The 11,700-nt window shown below is 49.1% G+C and overlaps 1 protein-coding gene across 1 annotated transcript; it reads right to left on the bottom strand.

Moving 5' to 3' along the window:
- Positions 1–331: 331 nt before the first annotated feature.
- LOC120999045 (transcription cofactor HES-6-like) lies at positions 332–11,291 on the bottom strand. Its single transcript, XM_040429921.1, has 4 exons — positions 11,235–11,291; positions 4,181–4,276; positions 1,027–1,105; positions 332–648 (listed from the first exon to the last, which is right to left on the bottom strand). The coding sequence occupies exons 1-4, from the start codon at positions 11,289–11,291 to the stop codon at positions 332–334; spliced, it is 549 nt and encodes a 182-aa protein (XP_040285855.1).
- Between the last annotated feature and the right edge of the window lie 409 nt (positions 11,292–11,700).

Raw genomic sequence — 11,700 nt, 5'->3', positions numbered from 1 at the left:
TGTAATAAATAGGGTGGGGGAAGCCTTCTACAATGCAGGCTACAAACATGGGGCTCCAGCCAGAAGCACCTGGTCTTTAGTACACCTACTGGGGTACGCACCCCAACGTGTTAAAGCATATCTATAAGATACATATATATTGTATGGAAGACAAGCTACAGCCAACAGCAGGTTCACTCTCTGCTCCTATATCCAATGTAACTGCAGGGTACAAGTGAAACACACGGTAAGGGTGGATAAACATGCTAAGGAGAGAGGGGAACAGTGAGTCTGCCTATGGCGTTACCCAGCCTGCTCTATAAGGCCCCTTCATTTAGGTGGCATGACAAGGTTACCAGGGTCTCCACATCTGCAGTGAGCCCATAAGAGGACAATGTTTCTGCAGTACATTAAATTGTGGTTTTGTGTCAGGATCAGGTTTCATAGTGGGTGAGGGAATCCTCCCAGCACCCTCTTCAATCATATAGGGCAGCTCGGACTTTGCATCCATGGCCTTGGGAAGTGATTTTAACAGATGATTGAGAAGCCGTGCACCAAGGGCTTGATCCATCCAGTCGCAGTTTAGTAGCAGATTGTGGAGCTCATGCATACACTGAATGTATCCCGTGCTGAATCTCTGCTGGCTGTCTACAGTCTGAGAGGTCTCACCTGAGAGAGAGAACAGATGTCACACATGTGTATGTAGCACCATTTACTGGCTTAAAGTGGTTGTCTCAAATTTAAACATCATAAGTGGGCTGCTCAATGGTGTTTAGTTGTTGGGACCTTTAGTGATCCTACACACAGACCAATAACAGTGTCCGCCACCAGTGGGCAAAAGTGCGAACATCTTGTACTGAAATGTGTGGTTGCTCTCCAATGGCATATCCAAGCAACGTAAGTTTGTATGACTCCAATTTATTTCCGCGAATACACAAAGGTCAAGTCAGTAGTGACTTATTCTACTGACTTGTCTTCTATTGTACCCACAATATGGGTACAATATAGACTACAAATACGATTGAACGCATCTGTACAATTCCTCACCTGTGGTTCTGCTTCTCTGAATATTTTCCAGATGTCTCACTGTCATCTCCAGGATGTCTGCTTTCTCCAACTTGGACTGCTAAAAAAAAAAAAAAAAAAAAGATAGTACAGCTATTTGGGTTTAATTCATACCCTTGGTGTACGACCACATGCCACAGTAGAGTGCGACAGGGTTGCGACACGGTCGGGTATCGCATGGCAGTACGAGACCTCACTGTTTGGTTGGTCTGTATTGTTAACGGGTGAGCAGTATTGCAGGTGCGATTTGGCCATTAACAATTCAGACCAACTAAACAGTACGGTACCATTAATTTAATTAGGGCCCATGGACCCATCCACAGTGCAGTTGTGTCACAACTGCACCACGAATTGTGGGGGTTTTACCTTTATACAACACTGATCTCAAAGTGAATCATGTATGAATGTTTTAACAAAAATGAAAAAAGTGGAAAATGAAAAACTTTGCCTTTGAATATATAGGAGAAATAAAATGGTTCTGTCAGTGGAAAACAGCTTCATTAAATAAAAAGTGAAGATTCTTCAGGATCTTCAATGATCATGTGAGACATGTCAGAAAATGTCATCAATGCGGTACGATAGCTAGAGCAAAATGGACGCTGCAGTCCACTTAGCCCTGGTGAATGAGCTGCTGCAGGCAGCTGCTGAATTCCAACATGCACAATCCTTCTTTTTCCCAGCATCTACCACAGGCGTGAAATCAGGACACCTCCATACTCATTAGATGGTCGCCTTGTCCTGGCTAAATTGATGGGTTCGCTTGACTTTAATCTAATGTGTAATGTGTATGGTCACATTGACCAAACGTGATTTACAGACTGATGAAGCCTCAATTAACCCTGTGGCCCTCTTGGGGATTGCTCCTGTGGTAAATCTCTGATATAATATTCTAAGCACATGTTCATTGGTTTGAAAGGCCATGGACTTGTCCGGAGTTCTCTAGTGATATTGTATATCCCTGAGAAGTCATCCATGAGCTTAGTATTGGAAACTGGAGGAAATCGAACTTAAGGCATCCCAGCTTCAATGAGAATTCCACCTAAAAGGGATCTTTTGACATACATCTACTACCTGTCAGGAGATCACTTTTAGGGGAAATCCTTATGTGTGCCTCCCATGGAAAAACCCAATGACTCTGAAAAGGCATGGTGTTTGATGCCTTATTTTAGCTAATGGGCTCAGACACCACTTATGCAATCTTCTTATGGGCAAAGAGAAACCTTCATGTTCAGAACTTCTTACACCCAAGGTTTGGGCTGCCTACTTATTTTCCCTTGAGCAAAACCAAACTTTTCAGCTTTACCAAGAATAACCCTTTAAAAACCTTCCACTTGAAAATATATGTCCTTGAGCCTATAAATTCATATAGGCATTGTACACCTGGAAAGAATTGCTTAAGCAAAAAAGTGGTAAAGCTGGGTGACAACTATTGCATGAACTGTAAAATATTAAATAACAACATTATAGATTGGGAGAAATCAAGGATTTCCATTTCCTTATTCATGTTAGGAGGAGATATGCTTTAATATACACTGCTGAAAAAACTAAAGGGAACACTTAAACAACACAATGTAACTCCAAGTCAATCACAGTTCTGTGAAATCAAACTGTCCACTTAGGAAGCAACACTGAGTGACAATCAATTTCACATGCTGTTGTGCAAATGGGATAGACAACAGGTGGAAATTATAGGCAATTAGCAAGACACCCCCAATAAAGGAGTGGTTCTGCAGGTGGTAACCACAGACACTTTTCAGTTCCTATGCTTCCTGGCTGATGTTTTGGTCACTTTTGAATGCTGGCGGTGCTTTCACTCTAGTGGTAGCATGAGACGGAGTCTACAACCCACACAAGTGGCTCAGGTAGTGCAGCTTATCCAGGATGGCACATCAATGCGAGCTGTGGCAAGAAGGTTTGCTGTGTCTGTCAGCGTAGTGTCCAGAGCATGGAGGCGCTACCAGGAGACAGGCCAGTACATCAGGAGACGTGGAGGAGGCCGTAGGAGGGCAACAACCCAGCAGCAGGACCGCTACCTCCGCCTTTGTGCAAGGAGGAACAGGAGGAGCACTGCCAGAGCCCTGCAAAATGACCTCCAGCAGGCCACAAATGTGCATGTGTCTGCTCAAACGGTCAGAAACAGACTCCATGAGGGTGATATGAGGGCCCGACATCAACAGGTGGGGGTTGTGCTTACAGCCCAACACCGTGCAGGACGTTTGGCATTTGCCAGAGAACACCAAGATTGGCAAATTCGCCACTGGCGCCCTGTGCTCTTCACAGATGAAAGCAGGTTCACACTGAGCACATGTGACAGACGTGACAGAGTCTGGAGATGCCGTGGAGAACGTTCTGCTGCCTGCAACATCCTCCAGCATGACCGGTTTGGCATTGGGTCAGTAATGGTGTGGGGTGGCATTTCTTTGGAGGGCCGCACATCCCTCCATGTGCTCGCCAGAGGTAGCCTGACTGCCATTAGGTACCGAGATGAGATCCTCAGACCCCTTGTGAGACCATATGCTGGTGCGGTTGGCCCTGGGTTCCTCCTAATGCAAGACAATGCTAGACCTCATGTGGCTGGAGTGTGTCAGCAGTTCCTGCAAGACGAAGGCATTGATGCTATGGACTGGCCCGCCCGTTTCCCAGACCTGAATCCAATTGAGCACATCTGGGACATCATGTCTCGCTCTATCCACCAACGTCACGTTGCACCACAGACTGTCCAGGAGTTGGCAGATGCTTTAGTCCAGGTCTGGGAGGAAATCCCTCAGGAGACCATCCGCCATCAGGAGCATGCACAGGCGTTGTAGGGAGGTCATACAGGCACGTGGAGGCCACACACACTACTGAGCCTCATTTTGACTTGTTTTAAGGACATTACATCAAAGTTGGATCAGCCTGTAGTGTGTTTTTCCACTTTAATTTTGAGTGTGACTCCAAATCCAGACCTCCATGGGTCGAAAAATTTGATTTCCATTTTTTTATTTTTGTGTGATTTTATTGTCAGCACATTCAACTATGTAAAGAGCGAAGTATTTCAGAAGAATATTTAATTAATTCAGATCTAGGATGTGTTATTTTTGTGTTCCCTTTATTTTTTTGAGCAGTGTACATACCATGTGATAAGCAGGTTACTTACATCAAGATGAAATGCCCTGATCACCGTCTCTTTCAGTTGCTCCAGGCAGGAATTAATTCGTTCTCTTCTCTTTCGTTCAATGAGTGGCTTTCTGAGCTAAACAGGTGGGAAAAATGGTGGCCATTTAGAGAATGATGTCATAAGCTTCATCACTCACATATGCTATGTCTAGGAACTACTGGACATTATTTGACACCTTAAAGGGTTATTCCCATCTGGACATTTATGGCATATCCATATAAGTACTTAATAGGTGCTGGTCCCACCACTGGGACCAGCACCTATCCCAAGAAAGAGGCCCCGTCTTGTATTGCTGTGAATGGAGAGGTGGCAGTGGGTGCTTGGCTCTCTCCATTCACTTCTATAGGACTTCATAAAATAGTGTTAAACTGGCATGTCATAAATTGTTCAATGTGATAAGGCAGCAACTTTTATACTCTAAACTCACAATCATATATACCCAAGCTGCTATATACCTAAATTTCAGCATATGCGCATTAAATGCAGGATATAGACAGACCTGATTCTAAGTACTAACGCATGCGCGGACATATGGAAGGGAGGAGGAAGACTCCAAGTCCTTATGCAGGCGCATCTAATATGGATGGATCCGTACCATTCTGGAGTCTAAGTCCCGGCGCAAGCGCATGGGACATTGAGATATGATCGAGAGTGAGTCTAAGTTGTAGCGCATGCGCATGTAACTGAGGAAGGGTAGGAATCCTAAGTCCCAGCGCATGCATACATTGCCCTGGGGATATAGTTGTAAATGAGTCTATCTGCGAACGCATGCGCACCAACCTGCTGACTCGAAAAATCTTTCAAACACTAGACGCAGGCGCAGTTCCCTCCCGAAGAGATGTATGTGATTGGCCGTCCAGGACATCAATCGACACGAGATCGCACAGCGGTAGGTGGCTTACAAGTGAGACCTACCCTTCTGATATAAAGGAACGTAGACAGGAAGCACTCGTGTTGATAGTAGCTCCATTCCCCTGAAGACGCCGCGTTTGCGGTGAAACATGTTGGGGGAGCTGTGTCTTTAACATTTTAAAAAAATTATGGTAGGGCTAATAATGGACTAAGGGAAGGCGATCTGCAGACATCGAACCCCCATGTGGGTTAATCTAGATAGAAGCACATAAGTAGTACAGCTACTGAGAGACTCTCAGTGAGGGACAGTATATAACCAAGGCAGGTGTCTTGGACAGAGCACTTAGCTAATAAAGTGCGGCTTAGATGAATAAATGTCTAGTGTCGGCTGACACTATAGACACCAAAGTGTAATCACACAGGTTAGATACCAATAGCCTGCATGTAGCTTTCAGTGATATAGTGTTCCCCTGATCTACCATAATAGTAGAGATACTGCACCCACAGGTCCAAGCCCTCCATATGTATTTTTAATAATTCACTGTGTGTTTTTTGTGGGATATATTGTTTAATAAAAGGAAAATAAAGGTTATATTTTAATTATAAAACCAGAAACAGGAAATTATAGTCAGTAGACTATTGAAATATTGTATACCTAAATTGTGCACAGTAAGTCAGACATGGTAACTATGTAACTATATTTCATACTATACCTACATTGGGGCCACAGACAATGTTCTGAAGACATTTGTCACGCTTATCTCCATGCAGTTGTGTCGATACTGTATTGCCAATGTTAGTTTTGGCCATTTGATAGAGCCAGCCACAGAAATAACCCTATATTACATAATGCTAGCAACAGCTGTGCCTCCTGACCAATGTATAGTCCAAGCCACAGCAGTGCCCTTACAAACAGTGCCAGCTACAGCAGTGCCCGTACAAAATGTGCCAGCTACAGCAATGTAGTGCTTACCTGTGCCACAGTCGCATGTCATTCCCTGCCCTGACAGTCAGGATGCCAGTGCGGGGAGTGACATGTTGGCAGCATTACATATACTCCTTCTGCAAGCAATGAACTGTCGACATACACTTGCCCCGGGTGCTGGCTCTCACTGGGGGGCCAGCAGGCCCAGAAGCAATGAGCGCTTCCATCAATACAGATGGAAGCGCTCATTGCTGAAGCGCTGACACCCACATACTGCGGCAGGGCAGGGAGCGGAGCGCATAGTTCCCTGCCCCGCCGCCGATCACCGCCATAGGCTTCAGGCCTAGTAGACCTGAAGCCTATGTGGTAATGAAATCTCGGCGCAGGCGCGCGTGATGACGTCATCGCGCACGTGCCTGTGCCGGGACTCAGCAGCACAGTGTCGGGACTCTGCGAGCAAGCGCAGGTAAGTATTTAGCTTTTCAGGGTTTTTTTTCGTTTTTTTTTCTTTTATGGATACTGTGTGGGGGCAAATTTTTTTCTTTTATTTTATGTGCCAACTTTGGGGGACATGAGGGGGGTGCACACAGGAGGACGTGGGGGGAATATGGTGGGATACTGTGTGGGCGCAAATTATTATGGGAGGGATTACTATGTGGGGGGAAAATTACTGTGTGGGGGGTAGTGTTGGGGACACTACTGTGTGGGGGGCACTACTGTGTGGGGGCAGTGTGGCGGACACTACTGTGTGGGGGACACTACTGTGTGGGGGGCAGTATGGGGGACACTACTGTGTGGGGGCAGCGTGGGGGACACTACTGTGTGGGGGCAGCGTGGGGGACACTACTGTGTGGGGTGCAGTGTGGGGGACACTACTGTGTGGGGGCAGTGTGGGGGACACTACTGTGTGGGGGGCAGTGTGGGCGACACTACTGTGTGGGTGGCACTACTGTGTGGGGGACACTACTGTGTGGGGGGCAGTGTGGGCGACACTACTGTGTGGGGGGCACTACTGTGTGGGGGACACTACTGTGTGGGGGGCAGTGTGGGCGACACTACTGTGTGGGGGGCAGTGTGGGTGACACTACTGTGTGGGGGCATTACTGTGTGGGGGACACTACTGTGTGGGGGGCAGTGTGGGCGACACTACTCTGTGGGGGGCACTACTGTGTGGGGGGCAGTGTGGGGGACACTACTGTGTGGGGGGCAGTGTGGGGGACATTACTGTGTGGGGGGAAGTGTGGGGGACACTACGGTGTGGGGGCACTACTGTGTGGGGGGCAGTTTTGGGGGACACTACTGTGTGGGGGGCAGTGTGGGCGACACTACTGTGGGGGGGCACTACTGTGTGGGGGACACTACTGTGCTGGGGGCAGTGTGGAGGACACTACTGTGTGGGGGGCAGTGTGGGGGGCACTACTGTGTGGGTGGCACTACTGTGTGGGTGACACTACTGTGTGGGGGCAGTTTAAGGGGACACTACTGTGTGGGGGGCACTACTGTGTGGGGGGCAGTGTGGGGGACATTACTGTGTGGGGGGAAGTGTGGGGGACACCACTGTGTGGGGACACCACTGTGTGGGGAGCACTACTGTGTAGGGGCAGTGTGGGGGACACTACTGTGTGGGGGGCAGTGTGGGGGACACTATTGTGGGGGGGCACTACTGCGTGGGGGACACTACTGTGCTGGGGGCAGTGTGGAGGACACTACTGTGTGGGGGCAGTGTGGGGGACACTACTGTGTGGGGGCAGTGTGGGTGACACTACTGTGTGGGGGGAAGTGTGGGGGACACTACTGTGTAGGGGCAGTGTGGGTGACACTACTGTGTGGGGGCAGTGTGGGTGACACTACTGTGTGGGGGGCAGTGTGGGGGACACTACTGTGTGGGGGGCAGTGTGGGGGACACTACTGTGTGGGGGGCAGTGTGGGCGACACTACTGTGTGGGGGGCAGTGTGGAGGACACTACTGTGTGAGGGGCAGTGTGGGGGACACTACTGTGTGGGGGGCAGTATGGGGGACACTACTGTGTGGGGGGCAGTGTGGGGGACACTACTGTGTGGGGGAAGTGTGGGGGACACTACTGTGTGGTGGACACTACTGTGTGGGGGGCAGTGTGGGGGACATTACTGTGTGGGGGGCACTACTGTGTGGGGGGCAGTGTGGGGGACACTACTGTGTGGGGGGAAGTGTGGGGGACACTACTGTGTGGGGGGCAGTGTGGGCGACACTACTGTGTGGGTGGCACTACTGTGTGGGGGACACTACTGTGTGGGGGGCAGTGTGGGCGACACTACTGTGTGGGGGACACTACTGTGTGGGGGGCAGTGTGGGCAACACTACTGTGTGGGGGGAAGTGTGGGTGACCCTACTGTGTGGGGGACATTACTGTGTGGGGGACACTACTGTGTGGGGGGCAGTGTGGGCAACACTACTCTGTGGGGGGCCCTACTGTGTGGGGGGCAGTGCGGGGGACACTACTGTGTGGGGGGGCAGTGTGGGGGACATTACTGTGTGGGGGCACTACTGTGTGGGTGCAGTGTGGGGGATACTACTGTGTGGGGGGGCAGTGTGGGGGACACTACTGTGCTGGGAGCAGTGTGGAGGACACTACTGTGTGGGGGCAGTGTGGGGGGCACTACTGTGTGGGGGGCACTACTGTGTGGGTGACACTACTGTGTGGGGGCAGTGTGGGGGACACTACTGTGTGGGGGGGCAGTGTGAGGGACACTACTGTGTGGGGGACACTACTGTGTTGGGGGCAGTGTGGGGGACACTACTGTGTTGGGGGCAGTGTGGAGGACACTACTGTGTGGGGGACATTACTGTGTGGGGAGCAGTGTGGGGGACACTACTGTGTGGGGGACACTACTGTGTGGGGGCATTGTGGGGGACACTACTGTGTGGGGGGCAGTGTGGGCGACACTACTGTGTGGGGGGCAGTGTGGGCGACACTACTGTGTGGGGGACACTACTGTGTGGGGGACACTACTGTGTGGGGGGCACTACTGTGTGGGGGACACTACTGTGTGGGGGGCAGTGTGGAGGACACTTCTGTGTGGGGGGCAGTGTGGGTGACACTACTGTGTGGGTGGCACTACTGTGTGGGGGGAAGTGTGGGGGACACTACTGTGTGGGGGCAGTGTGGGGGACACTACTGTGTGGGGGGCAGTGTGGGTGACACTACTGTGTGGGGGGCAGTGTGGGGGACACTACTGTGTGGGGGGCAGTGTGGGGGACACTACTGTGTGGGGGACACTACTGTGTGGGGGACACTACTGTGTGGGGGGCAGTGTGGAGGACACTACTGTGTGAGGGGCAGTGTGGGGGACACTACTGTGTGGGGGACACTACTGTGTGGGGGGCAGTGTGGAGGACACTACTGTGTGAGGGGCAGTGTGGGGGACACTACTGTGTGGGGGCATTGTTGCGGACACTACTGTGTGGGGGCATTGTGGGGGACACTACTGTGTGGGGGACACTATTGTGTGGGGGACATTACTGTGTGGGGGCACTACTGTGTGGGGGCAGTGTGGGGGACAATACTGTGTGGGGGGCAGTGGGGGGGGGCAGCATGGGGGACGTTGCTATTGGGGAGGCACTGTAGGGGCCATTCTATTATTTCTGGGGACACTATACAGGGATTATTGCCTGGAGCCCAATATAGGGTGTTATTATTACTGGGGGCACTCTAGGGGACATTATTAGCTGCTGTAGACACTATAGAGACATTTGGGGTAATTTGTAAAACTGGTGTAAAGTAGAACTGGCTTAGTTGCCCATAGCAGCCAATCAGATTCCACCTTTCATATTTGACAGCTCTTTTGGAAATCCAGTTCTACTTTACACCAGTTTGATAAATGACCCCAATTATGTCTACTGGGGTCACTATTTTTTCAGCAGTATAGTACCTGGGGCATTGGGGAGCACAGAGGGCACAGTATTGGGGGTGGCAACAGGATGACACTGTGGGGACACCAGGATGGGGAGGTTGATGGAAAAATTTAGAAATTTAACGCGTCTGTGTTACAAACTCTGTAGAGACGAGATGTGGCTGATAGGATTTGTCATGGCGGTCTAACGGAGGAGAAGAGGAAAGAGAAGGTCTACATGACAGGAGATGTCCCTGGATGTAAGAGGTATGTGGTCAAGAATTGGGGGGGGGCAGAGAAATGACCCGCCCTGGGTGCCAAACATCCTCGGCACGCCACTGCATATACTGATGACCTATTGAGAGGATAGGTTGTCAGTATAAAAGTCTCGGAAAACCTCTTTAACTATTGTACTTCTAGGATTAAAGGCTCTGAACACCTTCAAGGGCAATTTTTTTATATATGCATTTTACTCGTTTTGGGCTACAAATCATTTTCTCAATTTGTCTTTATTAAAAATGTTCTGTGGTTTTTGACTGACAAGGCTTCAGCCTATCTGCAGAGTATCTTACTTTCACATTGACCCGTCAGGTTGCTACCATGGCAGCTTGATCTGTAGTCCTGATCTCTGAACTCCTGAAAGTTCATAAATGCTAATTCTATCTAAATTCTTATCAAACTGATAGGAATATGATTTCAATGAGTGTTTAGGAGCTGTCAAGAGTTCAGAGATAAGGGCTATACCTGACAGCACAGTGTGAAACTGAATCTAAGACACTCTGCAGCTAGGCTGAAATTTAGCCCTGCTGAAAATGTTTAATAGAGACTAAATGAAAAAATGATTTTGAGCCCAAAATGAGTAAAATGCAATAATAAAATAACTGCCCCTGAACGTGTTCATAACCTTTAATTATACTTATTAATAGTTCCAGCAGCTGCATTGCTCCTAAATAGTATTGTGGTTGTAGAAGTCATATTTAGGCAAGGACTGCCAGTCTTTATATTCACCCTATCTGTGCAGTCATATCGCCAACTGCTACAGCTGCTTTCCGCAGAGTCTTCCTTAATTATGTCATGAGTACAACGGTGTTCACACTTGGCTTGTATACCCTGCATGCTGTGATTCTGAAATACACAGACTCAACAAGCTGCTTCGTGCTGTGTGTGAACATTTACTACTTGGCAATTAGGCACAGCCGGGCTGCAAAGTTTGAATGAGTCCAGCTGCACATGCACCCCCTATGTGTATGTGAACTGTGCCATACTGTGGGTCTAAGTCAATTTGATAGCAGAATTTCCCATGCTAATATATGCAAGGGGTAACATGTGAGAAGTGTGCAAGGTGACGTGTCTAAAGTGATAGTCTTTATAGTGCAAAGCCCTTACCTTTCTCTCCTGCTTAGAAGTGGATGGTTTCAGGGGATCCTTGGCTGCTGCAGACATTGCCACCTGCCAGTGCTGTCCAGCTTCCTAGTGTGAACCCTGGCTGAGACTGGCTCAACGCTTGTACTGTATCTCGGTGTTTGTGCCTCTCTAACCTCCCACTCCCTGTGTCTCTGTGCCTTTTTCTACTTCTCTACAGCAGTTTCCCGCTCTAGCGTTATATACAGGCATTTATTAGCATGTGAATAGCTCACTCTTTTCCCTTTCTATTCAAGAATCTTAAGACCAGATGTCCAGATCAGGGTCTATTGTGAAGATAACATTGCCCCCCTAAAGCCCCCATGTCACAATGTAACCTCGTCAGAAGAATGCTACTTGTAGATAAACAGCAGAAGATGCATGGCCTGAGAGGTTATGACCAAATTCAGATGTACAGTATATGTGCAAAGTGAGGCACGTGTTGTCAGAC

The sequence above is a fragment of the Bufo bufo genome, chromosome 4 (assembly GCF_905171765.1).
Source record: "Bufo bufo chromosome 4, aBufBuf1.1, whole genome shotgun sequence".
Lineage (NCBI taxonomy): Eukaryota > Metazoa > Chordata > Amphibia > Anura > Bufonidae > Bufo > Bufo bufo.
This window is presented reverse-complemented; position numbering and strand designations above follow the sequence as displayed.

Bases quoted from the DNA above. Each gene is read 5' to 3' on its own strand.
- LOC120999045 (XM_040429921.1), bottom strand. From the start codon at position 11,291: ATGTCTGCAGCAGCCAAGGATCCCCTGAAACCATCCACTTCTAAGCAG. The intron at 4,277-11,234 runs GTAAGGGCTTTG...CCACCTGTTTAG, and splicing joins CTTCTAAGCAGGAGAGAAAG to CTCAGAAAGCCACTCATTGA. The intron at 1,106-4,180 runs GTAAGTAACCTG...TTTTTTTTTTAG, and splicing joins TCAGGGCATTTCATCTTGAT to CAGTCCAAGTTGGAGAAAGC.